General features: G+C 45.3%; 2 protein-coding genes across 2 annotated transcripts in view; both read right to left on the bottom strand.

The window, feature by feature from the left end:
• ITGA3 (integrin subunit alpha 3) overlaps positions 1-23,288 on the bottom strand; it is an 86,130-nt gene that overhangs the window by 10,818 nt on the left and 52,024 nt on the right. The window contains exons 8-21 of the mRNA XM_033169615.1: positions 21,396-21,484; positions 19,701-19,834; positions 18,052-18,138; positions 15,064-15,131; positions 13,362-13,498; positions 11,015-11,161; positions 8,600-8,697; positions 8,246-8,411; positions 6,643-6,711; positions 5,246-5,325; positions 4,186-4,263; positions 2,948-3,050; positions 1,266-1,448; positions 526-642 (exon numbers count right to left, since the gene is read on the bottom strand). Of these exons, the coding sequence (XP_033025506.1) occupies positions 526-642; positions 1,266-1,448; positions 2,948-3,050; positions 4,186-4,263; positions 5,246-5,325; positions 6,643-6,711; positions 8,246-8,411; positions 8,600-8,697; positions 11,015-11,161; positions 13,362-13,498; positions 15,064-15,131; positions 18,052-18,138; positions 19,701-19,834; positions 21,396-21,484 (1,556 nt within the window). The remainder of the gene's footprint in view (positions 1-525; positions 643-1,265; positions 1,449-2,947; positions 3,051-4,185; positions 4,264-5,245; positions 5,326-6,642; positions 6,712-8,245; positions 8,412-8,599; positions 8,698-11,014; positions 11,162-13,361; positions 13,499-15,063; positions 15,132-18,051; positions 18,139-19,700; positions 19,835-21,395; positions 21,485-23,288) is intronic.
• LOC117058448 (DCN1-like protein 5) lies at positions 22,429-23,287 on the bottom strand. The gene has a single exon (XM_033169616.1). The coding sequence runs from the start codon at positions 23,285-23,287 to the stop codon at positions 22,583-22,585; it is 705 nt and encodes a 234-aa protein (XP_033025507.1). The 3' UTR covers positions 22,429-22,582.

Raw genomic sequence — 23,288 nt, 5'->3', positions numbered from 1 at the left:
GAATAAATGGCTGGTTATTAATTTGGAGGCCTTCCCATAAGTACAATCTGAAACATTTGCATTTCCCCCCCAGTTTCCCTAAAGGACGTGGGGATATAATCCAATTGAAGATTATATCTGAAAATAGTCCAATGGTGAAAAGGGTGCCCAGATTCCTGTAACTACTATGCTATTTCCTGCCCGAAAAAAATTACCACTCCCATTCAACCACTCATTGGCTAGGTTTGGATGACCATAACGTCATTTAATAAACTGAGATCAGACAAAGATTTGTGCTCATGGATGCAGCTGACGCACCCCTCCTTTCATGCTGGCTGAGCAAACAAGCCAGGAAGTCTTCAGCTAACCATGGTTTCTTGTATCACCCAAATGAGGAAACGATGGTTAATTACTTCAGAACAAACCGGGATACGAAGGCTTGTTTCTGAAGCCGTTTAACCATAGTTTCCTGGTTGGGACGTACCTGCTCCTGAAAAGCCCTCCTGAGCAGAACTGGAAATGACACAGGATGGCCAAAATGCTCACCAGTAACGTTTCTGACTTGGCTTTCTTGGAAGCTGGCAAGGTGACGGGAAGCTCATGCTTCGGAGATGCTTGCAGATTGCGCTTCCTCCGTGCTGAGGTCCTGCTCCAATCGTGGAGCTGGGAAAAGAGAAGAACTGGTCAGCTTTCTCTTCCTGAAAAAGCATGTGCTCAAGAAGACTATCTTGTCGAACCACTGGTATAGCTAGTAAAGAGAAAGGACCCCTGGACGGTTAAGTCCAGTCAAAGGTGACTATGGGGTTGCGGCGCTCATCTCGCTTTCAGGCCAAGGGAGCCAGCATTTGTCCACAGAGAGAGCTTTCTGGGTCTTGTGGCCAGCATGACTAAACTGGTTCTGGCACAAAGGAACACCGTGACAGAAACCAGAGTGCAAAGAAATATCATTTACCTTTCCTCTGCAGCAGTCCCTATTTATCTGCTTGCACTGGCGTGCTTTTGAACTGCTAGGTTGGCAGGAGCTGGTACAGAGTAACGGGAGCTCACCCCATCGCGTTGCAGGGATTCGAACCGCCAACCTTCCAATCAGCAAGCCCAAGAGGCTCAGCAGTTTAGACCACAGACCCACCTGCATCCCAGGTATAGCTAGTAGAAATAGCTACATACATGGTGGCAGGCCAAGGTGGAAGGTGTAGCCCATTGGAAAAGGTACAAAGAAAAAGGAGTAAATGGAGAGAGAGAGAATGCAAAAGGGAGAAAGGGCTCGCGCTGGAGATCAGACTCACTGTGAGGTTGCGGTTGTTGATGACTTCCCCGGGGGGTACGCAGAGCCGACTCTCGTTCCCACTCCTTTTCACCAGGATCTGAGTTGGGTACAGCAGCCATTTCCCGTTGCTGGCCTCATAAGGCCATTCAAAGCCTAGCGTGATTGTTCCAGAGGATCCTAAAGACTCACCTTTCGTGGTCACCTGAAAGACAAAGGTCAGGTGACAAGCTGAAGCCCCTTTTATAAAACACACTCAGTGTCAAGACTATTCAATTTTGGTGAAAAAGATAGTTAAACTGTGTGTGTGTGTGTGTGTGTGTGTGTGTGTGTGTACGGCAACAGCAGCCAGAATCCTGGACTTGCAGAAATTGAAAGAAGGAGTACCAACCAAGGAGGGATACTGGTAGCTTCAAAAGTGAATGGACTATCCGGAAATGGCAAAATTGACAGCAAAAATAAGAGATAAAAGAGACAAACATATTTGGGAAGACAAGGTGTAATAAATCAGTGCCAATACAACAGTTTCAAAAAACAAGATCAAGGTATAAGAGCATATAGGAATCTGCCTTATACTGAGTTGGTGAATCCAACTCAGTCCAGGCTGACTGGCAACCATTCACCAGGTTTTCAGACTGAGGTCTATCCTATCCCTACCTGGAGATGTCAAGGATTATTATTATTTATTAAATTTATATACCGCCCTATATAGGTCGCAGGGCGGTTCACAGAACCTGCATGCAGGACTGATCCTCAACCACTGAGCTATTGCCCTTCCTCAAAGTATCTTGAAAGAACCAGATTTGGGGGGAAATGTCAAGAATCCAATTCAGCCAAGCAGTTTACCCTTCTGTTTCAGGCACAAATAGGAAAGGAAAGAGATCTTTTCAAATATTTGGCTTAACATTTTGCACTGGGAGAAATAAGCCGAAACACATGTCCTTCAGGAACCCTCTGCCTTGTGCTTGTACTCTCAACCCTACAAATTAACAAATCGCATTGGGATGGATTCAATCCTAGATTGTGTCTTAGTTGCTTTCTAGACAAGGGATCAATGGAATCCTGCTCAAGTAAACAAGCCCATGTGGGTTTTTAACCGTGAAGAGACTCAGAAGCAATTCTGGGATACCTCAGTTGGTAGAACATGAGATTCCAGGACTAGATGATCCTTGTGGTCCCTTCCAACTTTATAATTCTATTCTAGGGTTACCAGACGTCCCCGGTTCCCGGGGACAGTCCCTGGATTCACCAATCTGTCCCCGGACAAAATCTGTCCCCGGATTTTAATTAATGTCCCCGGATTTATGCCTGGGGACTTCTGGCGAGGCAACATGGTGGATGCCATGGCAGCGAGCAGGACCAGAGGTCCCGCCCATGTCAAAGTTCCAGCCAGCCAATCCACTAACTTGGGTGTCTTTACTCAATCTCTCTCCCCATCCCCCCAACCTCTTTTTTGGGGGCGTTTGTGTGTTTGTGGATGGGCTTCTCCATCTGCCTTGTGTCGAGGTGTGTGCCCGACAACTTTGGGGTCCCCCCCCAAAAAAGCACAAGAACTCTGGGCAACCCTTTCCTAAAATAATAAAGCGTGATTTTTATTTTTATTTTGAAAGTGTCCCCGGATTTCTTGGGGAAAAAATCTGGTAACCATATTCTATGCTTCAAGTTTTAAGAGTATTAGCCTCACCTCTCAAGGAAGATCCTTACCTGGAAGTCAAATTCAATGGGACTGCCTACGTCTTCCTCATGCTTCATGGCTGACTCACCCATGACTGTCCCACTGAAATGCGTCTGGAGCCAACGGTTGACTCTGCCATGGAGAGAGGAACACACAGAGAGAGGTGAGAAGGATGAACAAGTTTACAAAGTGAGGAACCAGGCTCTGTTCACGACTTCGATGAGCGGGTCACACTTTCCTAATTTAGTCAATGGGAAGTGTAACCTACTAGAATTCATTTAGGAAATGTCTGCAATGTAGATTTATACTGCTGTCAGGCCTACTTGACTACCAAATCTGCTAATCATGGAATCCTGGGACCGCAAGCAACTTCATAAAACAATATGGGGAACCATGAGAGTCAAGAGTAGGTGCCCAGTATGTTTCTGAGCACAATTCAAAGTGCTGGTGCTGACCTTTAAAGCCCTAAACGGCCTCGGCACAGTACACCTGAAGGAGCATCTCCACCCTCATCTTTCAGCCCAGACACTGAGGTCCAGCTCCGAGGGCCTTTTGGCAGATCCCTCACTGCAAGAAGTGAGGTTACAAGGATCCAGGTGACAGTGTGGAAGCTCCCTGGGTTTGTTATGAGGAGGGCGAGGTCTCAGCATCACACACATCCTGTTAAGTTGTGGGCGGATACAGCAGACGACACAGTGATTTCCAAACAGCTCTTGTTTATTCTCAGGCTGGAACAGAAGTGAGCTGAAGGCCTCAGCAGCCTGCTTATATAGAACTCAGCTACAAAGCAACAGTAACAACTTTCCACAGTTAACCAATCCCTGAACGTCCCTTTACAATCCCTCTTTTGCATATGCTGACCTGAGTGAAAACTGCAGCAGAATGAACTATATACACACACCCCTAGTGGCCTAGGGTGAGAACTTCAATACATAACACATCCTGCTTTACAATTTCATCTTGAGAGGCATTTGTATACAGTCAAACCTTGATTCCCTAATGCCTACGTTATTGGACGTTTTGGCTCCTGAACGCCGGAAACCCGGAAATAACTGCTCCGGTTTTCAAACGATTTTCAGAAGCCGAACGTCTGACGTGGCTTCTGTTTTGAGTTTCCCTATTGTATTGAGGCTTCCGCTTTCAGTTTTCGGTTGTTGAAAGTTTCGGAAGTCAAATGGTCTTCCAGAACGGATTATGTTCCACAACCAAGGTTTGATTGTATCGCTTCTTTTTTAAACCCACGTCAAACATCACAGTGGATACGCACATGCTCAGGGAAGCATCAATGGTGTAGTCTACCAACAGGACTGCCGACACAGGTGCGCGGTCTTCTTGATAGCTGATCCTATGAGAGACAGGACATTGTTCAGAGGGGTCAGTCGGGGCCTCTCAGACGGGATGCTTAAGAGTCAACCAAAACAGCGCCCCTTCCCTCCTCAGTAGAGTCATGTAAGAACCCCCAGGCCATGTGGAATGAGTCCACACAGAGGTCCCTCCCCACGCCAGTCCTTCTAGGGTTGGCCCAAGACTTTGCAGCACCTGAGGCAAACCACAAAATGGTGTCCTACCCACCAGGGAAGAAGGAGTGAGTGAAGAGCAAAATTTAGAACAAGTTGGGGAATCAACTCAACCTTGCCAGATGTTTAGAGTGGGACTCAAAGGTTGCTGCAGGGAAAGGGACCCACCCTGAATCATGCCAGGTGGGTGCAGACCCCAGAGGACACCCCCTGCCATTTGGGAGAAGACCGGCAGCACCTCCTATTCTCCAAGAATCTGCTGTATTTTGGGGGTTGCCAAGGAGGGGATAGATCCAGCCTCCAAGGAGTGCACCAAAGCCATTGCTGCCACCATGGCAATGGCGGCAGCAGTGGGCAAGGTGTTCCTTGTGCAGCTCATGTGGATTTTGTCGCCCAAGGTGGTCGCCTCACATTGCCTCATGGGTGAACCAGCCATGCAGCCCTTCAGTCAATACCCAAGTAAAAGGTAAAGGTAAAGGACCTCTGGACAGTTAAGTCCAGTCAAAGGCAACTATGGGGTTGCGGCGCTCATCATGCTTTCAGGCCGAGGGAGCCGGCGTTTGTCCACAGACAGCTTTCCGAGTCATGTGGCCAGCAGGACTAAACCGCTTCTGGTGCAACGGAACACTGTGACAGAAACCAGAGTGCATGGAAACGACGTTTACCTTCCTGCCGCAGTGGTACCTATTTATCTACTTGCACTGGCATGCTTTCAAACTGCTATACCCAAGTACACTAGCACTGACTGGGCTTCCTGATGCACGTTCCCATTTCCAACCACAACTCTTTAGCCCCGTGGAGAAGACTCACGTGCAAGGCTCCACCTGCACGGTGACATCTTGAGTATTCAGCGTAACTCCAGTAACTTCAAACGTGATAGTCAGCTCTGCCTGGAAAGGAGGCAAGAGTGCACAACCTGGTTACCCAGCATGCTTTGCTGTAGGTTGCAGAAGCAAATAAGAAGAACCAGAATTTCAGCTACTGGTCAAATAACGGGATATAAATCTAACACTGCAGCAACAACACCCTCCATATGGAACTCCCTCTTAGCAGATATTCATTTAGCCCCCTGCCACCACCCTCAGCAGCACTCTTTAAATATAAAAGGGAAATGTTTTTATTTCACCCACTGTGTGGTATAGTACTCTGTTACCACTGATGGGTGATACTTTGATGGGATATGATAGGTTTTTAACTATGGATATTTGACTTGCTTTTTTTATCGGATGGGTAAGGTGCTAAAACATTGCATGAACAAATGAAAACCATTCCTTAAAAAAAACCCAAACATAAATAAATAAGAATAAAAATGTGCACCCCACCACCGAGACCATTCCATTGTGTAAGTATCCAGCCTCCCAAAATTTCAACACCTCTTGCGATGGTTTGAGCCCTTTCCGTTTTAGCAGTACAAATTCTACAAACACCTTCCATATCTCCTCAAAATTGTTTCTTCTGCGTATTCCCCGTCTATGAAGATAATTACTGAGAAATAATTACATGTGATCTGACTCTCTCAATGGCAAACTGGGGCTGCGTACACACAATACATTTAAAGGACACCCCCTCTCCTGCCAAGAATCTTGGAAATTGTAGTTTACCCCAGATAATACGAACACCCACACCATACATTGAGAAAACACTGAACACCCATTTAGAGCACAGGCCTTCCCGCTCAAAGGATTCTAAGAAATGTAGTTTACCCCTCACAGAACTATGATTCCCCAGCCCCCTTAGTAAACCACAGTTCCTGGGTTTCTCTGTGTGTGGAAGAAGAAGAAGAAGAAGAAGAAGAAGAAGAAGAAGAAGAAGAAGAAGAAGAAGGAGAAGAGGAGTTTGGATTTGATATCCCACTTTATCACTACCCTAAGGAGTCTCAAAGTGTCTAACAATCTCCTTTTCCCTTCTTTCCTCACAACAAACACTCTGTGAGGTGAGTGGGGCTGAGAGACTTCAAAGAAGTGTGACTAGCCCAAGGTCACCCAGCAGCTGCATGTGGAGGAGCGGGGACGCGAACCCGGTTCCCCAGATTACGAGTCTACCGCTCTTAACCACTACACCACGCTGGCTCTCAGAGAGCACTTTCAATGTGAATGCAGGTTGGGAGCAGGTAAAAGGTTCTTTTGTGCTGGATGAGATATCACAGTTCGGGTCTCCCACCTCGGAACCCTTGCCTTTCCGGAGCACCCAGACTCAAAACAACTCACCCGCTGGTCCATTTTGAAAGGGTTGCCGAGCTCACATATCACCGTCTCCTCGAACCTGCAGGCGCCACTCTGAAGAAAGAAAAGGCCACCTTGCTGAATACTGCCTTATTTCGTCGGCATTTTGACGCTTCTGTACAAAAGCAGACTCGATGTGGTGCAGCAAATGTTGCGCTCAGACAGGGGCAACTTCCACCAGCCCCATTGTCAGGAGTCCAGTTCTCGGCTTGATAACACAGTGAGCGTAGTTAATTAAAAAGGATGCTTTGCTGTCAAAACAAACAGATAGCAATCCGCCTTTCTATTGGATGCTGTTGGAGTCTTCAGTTCTGTTGCTGGTGACACGTAATGTATGCGCCAATTTTTTCCCCTTTATTCTATATTTTAGGCATGACAGGTGGGGGTTTTTTATTTTTATTATGCTAGATCCTTCCTCGATGGTCATGTTACGCTTTGTCCTAAATTTGATGCGCTTTGGTCCAGTAGTTATGGAGCAAGGTGGTGTCGCGCGCACATACAATGGGAACATATATATATATATATATATATATAGATATATTAAATATATTAAAGACTCCCTGGAAAAGATCCTGATGTTGGGAAAGATGGAGGGCACAAGGAGAAGGGGACGACAGAGGATGAGATGGTTGCACAGTGTTCTCGAAGCGACTGGCATGAGTTTGGCCAAACTGCGGGAGGCAGTGGAAGACAGGAGTGCCTGGTGTGCTCTGGTCCATGGGGTCACAAAGAGTCGGGCACAACTGAACGACTGAACAACAACAAATTAATATTTACATTACTATTAGGATAATAATATCAAATTTATTCCCAGAGATGGAAAGAAGGTACCAGAGAAGAATGGCAGATGAAGTTGATGGATTATGCCGAAATGGCTAAAATGACCGGAAGAATCAGAAATCAGGAAGACCAAAATTTTAATAAGGGATGTGGGAAATCTATAACTTAAAGAGCATAAATAGTTAAAATCGTTAGCAGGATTGGAATATCACTTGTAGTTTAATGGTGAATTCTGGACACAAATGGAGATGTAAAAGATTTGGATCACCATAAAAGATGCAGGAGGAAATGATTAACAATAGGACCCACAAAGGGGAGGATGGAAGTCCAGGAGATTCCTTAGAATCTTGTTTTTATGATTTATGTTCAATATATGACTGTAAAATTTCAATCTGGAAAACCAAATAAATAAAATTCAGTAATATCCAATTTATAAAAGAATGTATGGGTTAGGGCAGGCATAGGCAAACTCGGCCCTCCAGATGTTTTGGGACTACAACTCCCATCATCCCTGACCATTGGTCCTGTTATGATGGGAGTTGTAGTCCCAAAACATCTGGAGGGCCGAGTTTGCCTATGCCTGGGTTAGGGCATCTTTGTATATATTCATATATATATATATATATTCCTCTTTACAGTGTTTTGTGTACTTTTTTCTTTCCAAATCACTTTATTGCTTTATAATTGACATATATATATATGTGTGTGTGTGTGTATATATATATATATATATATATATATATATATATATATATATATATATTTCTCCTTATTTTTATATTAAAAAGCGGGGGGAAGAGTCTCTCACCGGCCGAACAGAAGAAGGCAGCAGAGAGGGCGGGAACGTGATGTTGAGGAAAGCCTCATGAGCATCTTCTCCATTTGTGGGTGACGACGGTATATTTGTGACGCTGATGCCCAAGTTCAGCTTCTTGACATCTCGGCTGTATTGGAACACCTGCATCCCATTCCGCCTGTATGGGGGGAGATGGCACAGATTGGGGGGGGGGGTGGCCAGAGGCGGAGCAGGGCTGTCCACCCACCCACCTCCTAGTTATCTCTCTGGAAGTGCCAGGTAAACAACGTCAGAGGTGCAAAGTCTGCGTGCTGCTGCCCCTAGTGGTGAGCCCCAATGAGGGTGCAAAGGGAACGCATTTCTCACCTGGGCAACTTCTGGTTCTGCTCATTTAAAAAGACAGCCTTAATCTTCAGGTTGCTGTGGCATTCGTCGTCCGTTCCACATTGCTTCTTGAACTGAATCTGAAAGCGGTAGAGTTGTTGCTATTGTTACAATCCACTTGGTTTTTTTTAAAAAAATTCTATATCAACAATTACATACCTGTATACCACAGAAAGTATCAAACTAATGCCTATACATACAATAATAATCTATATACAGTGGTACCTTGGTTGTCAAACGGCTTGGTTCCCCAACAAATCGGCTTCCGAACGCCGCAAATCCGGAAGTGAGCGTTCCGGTTTGTGAACGTTTTTCAGAAGCCGAACGTTCAACGCGGCTTACAATTGAGTGCAGGAAGCTCCTGCAGCCAATCGGAAGCCGCGCCTTGGTTTTTAATCGGTTCCAGGAGTCAAACGGACTGTAACACCATAATATTTCGACTTGCTCCATTGCTTTATGTGAACAAGGCACACCGGCATGGTGTGGCTGATCTAACCAGCTGGCGTAAGAGGCTTCCCATGCAGTTCTACCACCCTGGGCTGGATCTACAATGATCTGGAAAACAGTATTTATTTTTTTAAGTAGTCTAGTTTTCAATGCAACTTTACACTGATGACCGATTGCTGCTCCACAGCACCCTCTGGTGTCACAATTTTATAACACGTGTTAACGTTTTAACTGACTGGTGTAGATTAGTCCCTGGTTGGCTCCCTGGTTCGCACGTAACACTAAGCCAAACCATCGCTAAGCATGAACATAGGAGCGAGCAGGTGTTTGGGGACAGAGAGGGGAAAATGCTGCCACTTCCCATGGTCCTGCTGCCACTGAGGCGGGGCCCATTACTTACATCACAGGAACCTACACAACACAAAACACTGTTGCTGTATGTAGGTTTTATTTTATTTGTTTTTTATCTTACATTTTAGAAATGTACATCCAGTTTTTTTTCCTTTACATTTTTTTGGGGGGCCCAACAGAGTGGGGCCCTAAGCTATAGCTTGCTTAGCTTATACGTAAATCTGGCATATAACTTGCAAGCCATCTTGAAGATCAGTCAACCGAGTGGTGGGATACAAACCATCCAAACAAAATAAATATTGCGCTGTGCAGGGTCTCCCAAATTTTGGCTGGCCCACTTGACATATTTGACATGAAACACGAGCCCATGTCAAAGTCATCACACGACGACTGCACAAATGCCAGCAATACAGCATCGCAGCAAACTAGTCCACCTGCACGAGCTCACGCAACTCATTTTTCAGGAGGTTATTTTGTTCTGCCTTTAAAATGATGGTGAACAGTTTTTCCCACCAGATGGTGCCAGAGGGCAAATTGGATGCTGGATCTACAAAGGCTGATGATGGGAAACCAGAGACAATTTCTCACAGATATTTGTCTGCATTTGTAGGTATGTGTGCGCATGCACATAGCTCATCTTGGCGTGCATGTGTTATCCGTTTGCAAGAGACCCCGACCTGCAGTCGGCTTAAGCTTAAGCTGCTGGACCAAATTTAGGAATATGCACGGACATTCAAACTGATGAGGGGGAAGGAGCCAGCAAAAAGAAATGCTGGCAAACAGAACTGGCAAAGCTAACATCAATTAGTGTGCATGCACACGAAAGCTCATACCAATAACAAACTTAGTTGGTATCTAAGGTGCTACTGGAAGGAATTTGTTTTATTTTATTTTGTTTTGACTATGGCAGACCAACATGGCTACCTACCTGTATCAATTATAAGGTATCCGTCAAATCAAAAATTAAAAAAAGGAATGGAAATGTTTCGAAGATTATATGTTAAAGTATTGTTCTAAGAAAGATACAGTATGCTAATATTCTTAGACTAAAAATGTAAAGCGTAAGTGTGAATTGGAAAAGAAAAGAGATAAAAGAAGTACAAATAATGATGTATTTGGAGAATGCGAGGATAAATGTGGAGACAGAGATTTAAAGAAGTCGAATTGCGGCGGAGGGAAGCTGCAGGTGGGTGGGGGGAGTACTGTACAACAAGTATATTTGTTTTCAGTGTTTTTGAACTGTGTTTTTTGTTTGTTTAAATTTCTTTTTTTGTGTTGATGTTCTGTTTTTGCTGTATTATTTAAATAAATATACAAACAAATAAATAAATATACGGTATCTAAAAAAAGAATGTTGGCAAATAGAGTGGCATCTGTGGCATAACTGAAAGGTTGGTGCAATTAGCAGAAAATGGGGAGATCCTAGGGGCAGAAAGAAGAGCAGTATGGGAAAACCGAGCTGCCCCGCCACATTGAGCAACCCAGCAGAAGGCAGAAGGTGGGGGAAGGAGACAAAGAAATTCAACAGCAAATGGGCTTTTGCAAAGCGGGGTGGTTTGGGGGAGGGGGAAATGCTTTGGATTACTGCATGGCGCTCACCTCAGTCTGATTCTCACGGGATTGATCCTCGTTCAAGACAGGAAACGCATCGAGCGAGCGCAGGCCCAGCTGGAACCGCATGGGCTTCTCGGCAAGAGAATAGTTCATGGAGAACGCAATGGGGTGCAACTTGTCCCGCATATCAGCCTGCAGGGCAAGGGGAGAGTTCGTTGCACAAAGCCCTTCACCCAGTTCTGACTGATTGCACTCTGTCGAGGAATTTGAAACCTCAGACGGTCCTCTCCCTTCTTGCAACCCACAACCGAGTTTGTGCAAAATAATCCCGGTACCCGCATACATGCAAATTATTCTAGCAGCAAACTCATTATGCCTTTGCTGTGCTGCCGGAGACTTAGATCACCAAAATGTGGTGCGCTTGTGCCATAGGCTGTTAATTCTGGCAGAAAAATGAAGTGGGAGAGCATAGAACAGGGGTCGGCACGGTTTACCTTGCCTGGGCTGGTTCACTTCAGTGGAGATCCCTCCATGGGCCGGATTGCGCATGTGTGTGAGTGCACACATATGCGATTTCCGGCATCTGCATCTGCGCAGACGTTATTTCCGGTGCTGCGGAAGCGAGTCCCCGCGCTGTGCCAGTTTAGCGCAGCACGCAGGGACTCGCTGAGTGGGTGGCTCGCTTCGGGGGCGGCTTGTGGGCCGGTTAAACGAGCCCCGTGGGCCGCTTGTGGCCCATGGGCCTTAGGTTGCCCATCCCTGGCATAGGACAAATAATCTGGATTGAGATTTAAGACTGAAGAGACTCGGGTTCAAATCTCTGCTCAGCTGCAAAGCTTGCTGGGCAACTGCACTGATCACTCTCCCGCGGGCTAACCAATTAAGCAGGGTTGTTGTACAGATAAAACAGGCCATTCTGAATGGTATTTAGGTTGTGACTATATAATTATGAATTCTATTCTGAAACCTATGCTGGGAACACGTTTGAAATGGTGGGGTGCTTGTGCACCTCAAATATGAATCAATAAGATGTATTCTGCTCTGAGCTCTTTGGAAGAAGGAATAAAATGCACTAACATCGTAAGTGCCCGTGATAAAAATTGGGAGAATTTTGCCTTGGGGCAACAGGAGACTTGAATGGAGGCAGCTGCAGAATAAGGTGAAAAAGATCAGGGTGGGTAGAAGATAGATCGAGATCCCCTGGTAGATCTACGGCTGATTTGCAGTAGATCAACAAAGGTTTCCAGCACCCATATTTTGCAGCCATATCAACAAACAAAGCAGCCATTTAGACTGCTAAAAGCTAACTAGGACTGATAGCACCATGAGTTTAGTGCAGTTCTGATATTGGAAATAAATCACCAGGATCAGGATTTGCTTGTTCTCTTATTCTAACCGTGGCCACACCAAACATTTAAGGCACAGTCAGCGTACATTTAAAGAGCATGACTTCTCTCAAAAAATCCTGGGAACTGGGGTTTGTTACTGGTGCTGGGAATCGTATTTCTGTGAAGAGGAAAACGACAGATCCCAGTGTTATAGGAATTCTAAGGTCTCATATATAGAAATCATATGTTCATAAATTTACAAGGCAAACACATACATAAGTATATAAACCACGTGTCTGAAGTAGTACAGGAGACCAATCCTGAAGCCATTTTGACTCTTCCAGCGACCTCAAATATTCTCTGCGGTCAGGAAGGAAATGGGAAAGTCTCCCCATTGTCTTTTGCTTACAAATCCTGTCTCAAGGGCGTATTTGTGCATGAAGACCTGTGACCCGGATTCAAGAACTAAGTATTTAGCATCTCTTCAGTGACCATTGTCAGGTATCCTGACAAACAGGATTTCTGCGGTAGACCGCCTCCTTCTGTGATGTATGTATGATGTTTCAGGGGGGTGGTCTTGAGCTACATGGTGGGCAATTTCAAGAGTCTATATAAGGGCTTGCGCACCATTGTTTGGGGTTCCTCCTCCCTCCTGCGTGTGGGGAGTGGGGACCCTGTTGCAACAGTTTAATAAAGATTAGGCTTGCTAGCTGCTTTGCTTCTCAATATTCTCTGGTTGGCCTCTGTTATTTTCTCCTTCCGATAGGGGACCTACTTAAGGACTCTATATGGGCTCTTGGATACCCCATAAGGGAAAAGGAGCAGTTTTCCCCTTATAACACCAGGATTCTTTGGGAGGAGTCATGTTCTTTAAATGCACATTGGATGTACTTTCAAATGTGTGTGGTGTGGATGCGGGCTGCATGCCTTTTGTAGCTGGCTGTGGGTGGTAGATCTCGGGGTTCTATAGATCTAAAGTCTGCCCGCCCCTGGACAAGGCAATGTTTGGCTTGCTCCCAGCCATCTGAGTGCATCGTTTAAACTGACCGCTGCCCTCGCCTCACCCGCAAGAGGACTTCCAGGGTCTGACACTTCTCCCTTGGCATGGAAAACTGTCCCTTGTAGACTGCGGACTGCGTCCCGGCAAAATATACCCGAGGTGGACGGCGGTCCCGGTCAGCTTCCACCAGGTAGTTCAACTCTGAAATGAGATGCGAAGGGGAAGTGATAGGGTGGGGGAAACAGGCCGGAGGCACTGCCAAGACTCAGCAGGCAAACTGAGACACATATGTGCACCCCACTCCCTCCACCCAGAGGCAGCCTGTCCCATTTTGCCGCCTGAGGCAAAACAGGAAAGCGCTGCTCCCGCCGTCTCCACCCCCCGTCCTGCCGAACCTTCCCTTACCAGGGGAGCGTGTGTTGGATAAATTAAAAAGGGGGTTCCTCGATTGGAGGTATCCCTCCCAGAAACCCAAACGAAAAGGATGCAGGCTCCAAGTGAAAATAGAAGCTTTTACTGAAATACAAACAGCCTCGAAAATAAGGAGGTGGCGGCAAAGAATCGCATCCAAAGCAATGTTTCTTACACCCTTGGTGATTTCATTTCACCAGTCAAAGGATTGCAGCAATCTCAGCGGTTGCCACCAAATGTTACCATCCTGAACCAATCGAAATCATTTTATTCTGCCTTGGTTGTAACATCCTGCGATTAAAATCATTTTTCAGTGTTTTTCTTTAATAAGACTTTGGCTCATTTTCCTGTTCATTAAATGTCTCCCACTATCCTCTTTTGTCGGCAATTCAAGATTAATCACAACGGCCAATTCCCTTCTCTCACGTACAACGGCCGCCATAGATTCTAACAGTTTATGCTTTCTTCCGTGTTCTGGAAGGGACATTTGCTACATACAGTACCTGAAAACAACTAGTTCTGTACTGTAAAAAGTAGGCAGGCACAGGCTTTTTCAGTGTGAGCCGTAGAAAAGAAAACGGAATAATCAAAACGATGCCGTTTATGAAATTATTGTTTTCTCCATTACTTGGCAGCTTCTGGTGAGATCTCGCAGAACTCTCATGAGATCTCGCTGGAAGTCGCAGCCACCGCTGTCACGTGACCCCAGTGGCAGAAGGGGTGGGCTGTGTGCTCACGGGGTCGATGCCCTATGGGATTCTGCTGCCAGAGGCTTCACTCTGCCTCCTGGATGGGGCGGCTCTACCTCCACCTCAGCTCGGCTGCTGTATTCTGGAGCCTAAGCCCCTGGTAAGGGCTGGGTTCAAATGGAAGTTCTGAGAAAGCCCCAGAAAGGAAAATGAGCTCTGGGTGCGATCTATCTATCTATCTATCTATCTATCTATCTATTCAATTTCTGCCCTGCTCTTCCTCCCAAAGCAGTGCTGGTAACGGTTTAACATAAACCCAGGAAAAGGCAAGACTGAAAGAGGAAGGTGCCTCTGGGCATAATAATAATAATAATAATAATAATAATTATTATTATTATTATTATTATTATTATTTATACCCCGCCCATCTGGCTCGGCTTCCCCAGCCACTCTAGGCGGCTTCCAACAAAATATGAAAATACAATAATTCATCAAACATTAAAAGCTTCCCTAAAACAGCTTTACAACTTGACTAGCATATCCGGAATGGCCACATACATTTAGGAGCGACAGTTCAAGCTCAGGGCTTGTGCGGCTGCCAGAGGATGAGCCCCCAAACTTCTCTCCTGAAAAGCAAAATCCCTCTCAAACGGAACTTCTACTCACTTATGGTTTCCTTGTATGCCGGGTTTCCCGCACTTTGGGAATAGGAGAAGCAGAGCTGCACCTTGATGCTGTTAAGTCGAGGAGGTGGGGAGGGAAAGGAGAGAGAAAGAGAGAAATGTGATTGACCTGGAAGTCTTGGAACAGGATGAGATGGGAGTAAACACAGATTCCTCCAGGCAGGGGTGTTGTGGTCTGGGATTGTGGAGGGTCAAAGACCCACGACTATTTCTGTCGCAGGGTCCCTGATGTGTCCCTGTCTCCAGCGTTCAAACAGCAGCATGAAAGGGGACCTCTTTTTTTAGCCAGTCCAGCCTCCAAAGCTAAGCATTTAGGAGCACCGAAAACACAAGATGCTTTTGTTTCAAAAGAGCGATGTGCATGTTCTGTTACGTACGATGCAGTTTCATGGGGGGGACACACAACTGAAGTCGCTGCAAAAGTAGATCCTGGAGCACTCCAAATTATTTCCCCATGTACACGTGAAGAAAGCAGCACATCCAGGGCCGAATTTAGGTTTGATGGGGCCCTAAGCTACTGAAGGTAATGGGGCCCTTTATATGTCCAGCCACCTCATGAGAAGAGAAGACTTCCTAGAAAAGACCCTGATGTTGGGAAAGATGGAGGGCACAAGGAGAAGGGGACGACAGAGGATGAGATGGTTGGACAGTGTTCTCAAAACTACTAACATGAGTTTGGCCAAACTGCGAGAGGCAGTGAAGGATAGGCGTGCCTGGCGTGCTCTGGTCCATGGGGTCACGAAGAGTCGGACACGACTGAACGACTGAACAACAACAACAAATATGTCCAGCTGTCCTTTGTCAACAACACATTATCACTGTTTTTTTGTGTTGAATACAGTGGTACTTCGAGTTACAAACACCTCAGGTTACAAACTCCTCTAACCTGGAAGAGTTACTTCAATTTGAGAACTTTGCCCCAGAATGAGAACGGAAATCGTGTGCCGGCGGCACAGCAGCAGCAAGAGGCCCCATTTGCGAAAGCACACCTCTAGTTAAGAACAGTTTCAGGTTAAGAACGGACCTCTGGAACCAATGAAGTTCATAACTAGAGGTACCACTGTATATGCTCTATGGTAATTTATGGACCTAATAGGTATCTCAAGCCATTTGCACATGCAGAATGTAGGCACCCTATATATAGAAAGGAGCAAACCAGTGATCTTTTAGGGAGCAGGCTAGCGGGCGGGGCCCATTACTTACATCATAGGAGCCTACACAACACAAAACACTGCTGCTGTATGTAGGTTTTATTTTATTTGTTTTTTATCTTATATTTTGGAAACGTACATCCATTTTTCCCCTTTAATTTTTTTGGTGGCCCCCAAGAGAGTGGAGCCCTAAGCTATAGCTTGTTCAATTTACACGTAAATCTGGCACTGAGCACATCTATCTGAAAGGCAGCACATGGAGATTTGCATTGATTGTGGCAGGGCATCCCAAATTATTATTATTGTATAGCCATAAGATTATTGCATTATTTTAGAAGGGGCGTGGCTGTGACTCTTAGGAAGGAATCCTGCACTTCTCAGTTTGCTACTGCCTCCAGGCAAACCAAAACAGAGCAGTGATCAATTTTTAAAGGGCGGCGCAGAGGCAGAAACCTATTCTGAAGCCACAGCAACCGACCTTGGAAGGCTCTCCTCTAAACGCCCAGCGTACAATGGCAGCCTAAAGATGTTTTGTGTTGAAATGCATTCCTCGGATGCTCTTGTTATAGGGCTGTGATGAATTTTCATGAGCGGCAAGTGGCATTTCGGGGGCATGGAGTTTTCTTTGAAAGAGCAGCAGTTCTCCCCCTATAATAATAATTATTATTCCACAATTCATCCCCTCTCCCTTTCATTACAGTGGTACCTTGGGTTACAGACGCTTCAGGTTACAAACTCCGCTAACCCAGAAATAATGCTTCAGGTTAAGAACTTTACCTCAGGATAAGAACAGAAATCGTGCTCTGGTGGTGCAGCGGCAGCGGGAGGCCCCATTAGCTAAAGTGGTGCCTCAGGTTAAGAACAGTTTCAGGTTAAGAACAGACCTCCAGAACAAATTAAGTTCTTAACCCGAGGTACCACTGTACATATCTTCAGGTGCCAGGCAAAAACGTTTCTTTATAACCAGGCCTTTGGCTGATTGAACAAGTTATGTTTAATGTCTGATGTTTTATCGCATCATCATCATCATCATCATCATCATCATTATTATTATTACCTTTTAAATGTGTTTGTTGGACAGAGGGTGTTATTGGTTTGTTTTTGATTTATTATACAGTGGTACCTCGGGTTAAGAACTTAATTCATTCTGGAAGTCCGTTGTTAACCTGAAACACCACTTTAGCTAATGGGGCCTCCCGCTGCTGCTGCGTCACCAGAGCACGATTTCTGTTCTTATCCTGAAGCAAAGTTCTTATCATGAAGCGGTATTTCTGGGTTAGCGGAGTCTGTAACCTGAAGTGTCTGTAACCTGAGGTACCACTGTATAGTTTATTTTGTGTTTTCATTTTGTATTTTTATTTTGTCGACTGTGATCTTCGGATAAAGGGTGGTATACAAATTATTATTATTATTATTATTATTATTATTATTATTATTATTATTATTAGAAATCATCCAAAGGAGGCAACTCTGCCACATCTCTAGAAAGCTTGCTCCAGTATGCTATACTGCTCTTAGCAACAGATGTTTTCTTCATTCACATTTAATCTGAATCCCGCCCTTTCTTGTGTAAACACTCCTACTTCTTGTCCCGCACTTGGCGGGGAGGGCAAACAATTGTTCTCCTGATTCTTTCCGACATCCCCTTAAACAAGCTGAAAGTTGGCAGCGTGCTCCCCTTTCATCTTCCTTTCCTTAGGCTAAATATAACCAGTTCCATTGCATTTCTGCTGTCACACACTTTCCAAAGAGCCCTGGCACCCGGGCGGGCGGGTGAGGAGACAGAACTGTGAGAAGAGAACATAGAAGGAAGCTGTTACCAAGAGTCTTCGCTACAGCTGTTTGGGTCCAACGTGGTCGGGGTAACCGTGAACGACTTGTCTAAGATGTTGATCACCGGACGGGCTCTGCAGAGAGATATGAGACAAAAGGGAAATTAGTGGGGTACTGTTCAAGGATAATAATAATATTATTATTAATAATAATAATAGAATTTATATACCGCCCTATACCTGGGGGTCTCAGGGTAGTTCACAGAATAAAATCAAGATATAAAACCACAAAATACATAATAAAAATTAAAACAACCACCCAATAGCCCCCCCCCCTCCAAAACACATCTTAAAAGGGCATAGGATGTAAATGGGATCAACCAAAGGCCTGGTTAAAAAGGAATGTTTTTGCCTGGTGCCTAAAGGTATACAATGAAGGTGCCAGGCGAACTTCCCTGGGGAGAGCATTCCACAGACAGGGAGCCACTGCAGAGAAGGCTCCGTTCTTGTGTTGCCACCCTCCGGACCTCTGGAGGAGGAGGCACACGAAGGAGGGACTCAGAAGATGATCTCAGGGTCTGGGTAGGTTCATATGGATAGAGGCGGAGTCCATTTTACATGGATTTATAAATGGAATTTGGTGGTTCTGAACTAATCAAGCTTTGGTTGCACTGGACTTCCTTTTGCATCAAGCACCTGCTTATAGAATTGTAGGACTGTAGCATTGGAAGGGACATCAAGTGCCATCTAGTCCAACCCCCTGCAATGCAGGAATCTTGGCTAAAGCATCCATGACAGACGACCATCCAGCCTCAGCTTAAAAATCTCCAAGGAAGGACAGTCCGCAGCCTCCACTGTCAAACAGTTCCTACTGTCAGAAAGGTTTTCTTGATGTTTCGTCAGAATCTTCTTCCTGGTAACTTGAAGTTTGCACATCAGCAAGTGTTTTGTTTTTGTTTTTAAACAGGCTGATTAAGTATATGCAAAAATTATAAACGTATATGGTATATATAACAAAGATCAAGTCCCATGCGCTACTATATACCTTTGGAAAACTGGTGTAAGCAGCAATACATAAGTTTTTTTTTAATACAGTCATTTTGTTTTACAGTTGTACCTTGGTTTTCAAACAGCTTAGTTCTCAAACGTTTTGGCTCCCGAATGCCACAAACCCGGAAGTGAGTGTTCCGGTTTGCGAACTATTTTTGGAAGCCGAACATCAGACAGGGCTTCCGCAGTTTCTGATTGGCTGCAGGAGCTTCCTGCAGCCAATCAGAAGTCGTGCTTTGCTTTTCGAATGTTTTGGAAGTTGAACGGACTTCCGGAACACGCTCCATTCAATTTTCAAGGTACGACTGTATTTTATTTTATTTGTTTGTTTGTTTGGCTTCTAAGTGGTTATAGTACATATCTGTTTATATGCTGGTTACTTTAGGAAACCTGGAGTGTATCCATGTATAATATAGTACATATAATTGTGTGTGCAATAATGCATATAAAAAGCAGTGACAGTTTGCAATTTTAGTGGAAACAGTAAAAAAAGAAGCTCACCTCATTGAGATCAAGGAGCAATATGCATGCCATTCTGACTTCCTCACAGAAGGAAGGTGGATATTAATACACAATAAAAAAACCAAATAATCCCAAACATCAGCAGTGTCTTTGGGTGTACATTTCCTATTTAAGTCTCCTCTCACCTGAGCAGCAGGATATTTTCTGAGAGTGTTCCCACCAAGAGATCGGGGTAGGAGTTCCCGTCCACATCCATTCCGCCACTGAAAGAGTAGCCAAAGGTCTTGATTCCGGGCCCGACGTCTTCGCCGCTGATAACCTGCAGAGGAGGAGCAAATGAGGGAGGAGAAAGATCTGTGTTGTGAGCCATCAAAAGGAGAAAGATCTGTGTTGTGAGCTGTGCCTCAGGGATGATGGTGCCATGACCAAGCATGTTGGGTTGGTGTGGGAGACAGCAGGACTGCCACTGATGTCACCAGGCTATACCTTGCTCTTGAACGGTGTGAGGGACTGGGCAGAGGAAGAAGAAGAAGAGTTTGGATTTGATATCCCGCTTTATCACTACCCGAAGGAGTCTCAAAGCGGCTAACATTCTCCTTTCCCTTCCTCCCCCACAACAAACACTCTGTGAGGTGAGTGGGGCTGAGAGACTTCAGAGAAGTGTGACTAGCCCAAGGTCACCCAGCAGCTGCATGTGGAGGAGCGGAGACGCGAACCCGGTTCACCAGATAACGAGTCTACCGCTCTTAACCACTACACCACACTGGCTCTCAGCCCCACTGAGGAACGGGTGGCGACCGCCTCCACAGCCTGACCTTTCCAGAGAAGAAGAAGACAGTTCAGAATTGCAACAGGGGTTTGAGGAAGGTCAGAGCTCAGAGGCAGATGAGGGGGAAAGCTGGGAAATAATGGGAGAGGAGGAAGATGAAAGAACCAGAAGGGGGGGGGGAGAGCTGACAGACATAGTGTCTTTAGAAAGGATTTCAGACCCCACCCCTCCCAGACCCCAGTGAGCATTGAAAGTAGGAGAGCAAAGGGCCCTGAGAAGGTGACAAATGAGGAAGTGGGAGAAAAGGGGGGGGTGGAGAGTCACTCGGGGCAATGCCATTATTCCAAGAGGCTGCATCCCAAGCCTCTCTCTGTAAATATTGAATAAAGAGCAGGTGATAAGGACTTTTCCTTGTCTTATCCATTCCTGGAAATTGCCATGGGGGTTGGTTTCTCTGCTGCCTGACAAGCGGAGATTGGGATCTCGGGCGAGCGCAGGAAGAACAAAGGAAGCTGTCAGATGATTCATGCCTGCAACCAGTATTCTTCATCCACATCCTGTTGTTGGGATACAACTCCCAACAATCCCAGCCAGCTTAGTCAAGGACGATGGGAGTTGTAGTCCAACAGCATCTGGGGACCCAAGGTTGAACAACAGTGGTCCACACCAACAGCTCTCCAGAATTTTAGACAGGGTTTTTGCTTAAAGACAGGTTGTGTTTTTGTATATTGTGTCAGAAGGCATCCAGAGTGGCTGGGGCATCACAGTCAGATGTGTGGGGTACAAAAAATATATTGTTATTTTCCAGGCCTATCTGGAGATGCCGGGAATTGAACCCACAGCCTTCTGCATGTAAAACATGTCGCTACCTTCTGTAGCTGGGGTTGTTGCAGATCCATAATGGGCACTTAGCCTAGAAGTGCAGCACACCCAGCAGATCCATGATGTGGGGCCAAACTCTGCTGAAACCCAGTCCCTGACTTCCTAGTGCCTGCAGGCTTGCTGCATTAGCTACAAAATGTGAGGAAGGCATTGCATGCGATCAGAGGCAGTTTCCTCGCCAAGCAGGGAGGGAAGAAATAATGAAGAGGAACAAGCAAGGTGAGCTTACCTGCTGGGGCTTATCAATAAGCCCTCCTGCACCACTGTGGTAGATGTAGACCTTCCCCGAACCTTCAAAAGGAGCTCCAACTGCGATATCTATGGAGGAAAGGAGGGAAGATAAGGGTCAGGTGGACTCGTTCACCAGCTTTCCAAACAAACCTATAGTCCAGGCATAGGCAAACTCGGCCCTCCAGATGTTTTGAGACTACAATTCCCATCATCCCTGACCACTGGTCCTGTTAGCTAGGGATGATGGGAGTTGTAGTCCCAAAACATCTGGAGGGCCGAGATGCCTGCTACAATCACTCTTCAAAACAAATCTCCCATTGCCAGCAACAGCCTCCAAACTGTAGAACTTTATTCTCCTTAGGCCAAAAAACAACAACTAAACACCACTTCATGAACTCTTTCTGAAGGTAGAAAATGAGAACGGCAGAGAGAGGGCTAAGCTAAACCTTTTCTCTATGATTACAGTTGACCACGTCCATGATTCCCTCCTAATTACAGTGGTACCTTGGTTCCCAAACTGCTTAGTTGCCAAACAAATTGGCTCCCGAACGCCGCAAACCCAGAAGTGTTCTGGTTTGTGAACATTTTTCGGAAGCCGAACATCCGACACGGCTTCCATTTGAGTGCAGGAAGCTCCTGCAGCCAATCGGAAGCCACACCTTGTTTTTGGAACAGTTTTGGGAGTCGAACGGACTCCCGGAACGGATTAAGTTCGGGAACCAAGGTACCCCTGTATAAATACATTTTATATGCATCCCCCCCAAAAAAAATACACACTGTTGCAAAGCAATGTTCCCTAACACAGTGTTTTTCAACCTTTTTTGGGCAAAGGCACACTTGTTTCATGAAAAAAATCACGAGGCACACCACCATTAGAAAATATTTAAAAAAATAACTCTGTGCCTATATATATATATATATATATATATATATATATATATATAAAGACTGTTACAAATCTGAATCTTTATTGTTCTGAAATGCTAGAAACTTAAGACGAAACCCTCCAATTTTCAGTCTCAGATGAGGTGTGGTTCAATGCCCATTTCACATGTAACAAGGCTTCCTTTAAAAATAAAAGGGGAAAAAATGACTAAAGTTCATAAGGATGTGAACGCAACCCTTGGTTTTGACTCAGTTTTTGCAACATCACAAGATCCAGCACCTTCTTCAAAGCTGCTCTTGCTATGATGCTTGGCGAACCTTTTGCCACTCCACAAATTCATCAAGAAGAACAGGCCATGCCCCATCTTCATCATAGTTGCTAAGATCTGCATGGACAGTTCTGCTGAATTCTAACACATTGTACCACTGATCTTTGTTAATTACTCTGTATTTTGACTGCTCCAAGTATTGGTAAAATATTGAAAACAGAGGCCACGTTCTTCCAAGCAGAAGAGCTAACATAGATTTTGCAGTGTCAATATCCAGACTTCTCTGGTCTTTATCCCTTGCAAAATCAAAGGCATATCTGTAGATATTCTTAAATGTTGAAATATCATTCAGTTGCGAGCGCAAAAAATCAAATTTACTCTGCAGCTTTTCTGTGCAGTCACATTGTAATGAGGTCATCCCCTTTAACCATTCTTCCTTTGTAAAAAATCCCATGCTTTCAGCCTCCAGTTTCCAGGCTAAAACTAGCATAATAATATTTTCAGGTTCAACGCCAATGTCCTCACAGAATTTCTCCATTCCTTCTGGCCCTACCACTTCATCCTCACCTGCATATTCATAAAACCAAGCCAGGCACTTCTTGCTTGAAAAATGCTCCTCACCGCTTATCACTTTACTAGAAGCTTGAGACCTGCAGTAGCTGCTGATTTTGCACTTCTTGAGGCCCGTCTCGTCCCCCGCCTGCCCCGAGGATTTGCGCTTCTTCTTCACGGGCATC

The sequence above is a fragment of the Lacerta agilis genome, chromosome 14 (genome assembly GCF_009819535.1).
Source record: "Lacerta agilis isolate rLacAgi1 chromosome 14, rLacAgi1.pri, whole genome shotgun sequence".
NCBI classification, from domain to species: Eukaryota; Metazoa; Chordata; class Lepidosauria; order Squamata; family Lacertidae; genus Lacerta; species Lacerta agilis.
The sequence above is the reverse complement of the archived record's forward strand: the minus strand, read 5'-3'. Positions and strand labels throughout refer to the sequence as shown.

Coding starts and splice junctions, on each gene's coding strand:
- LOC117058448 (XM_033169616.1), bottom strand. CDS start 23,287: ATGCCCGTGAAGAAGAAGCGCAAATCCTCGGGGCAGGCGGGGGACGAG.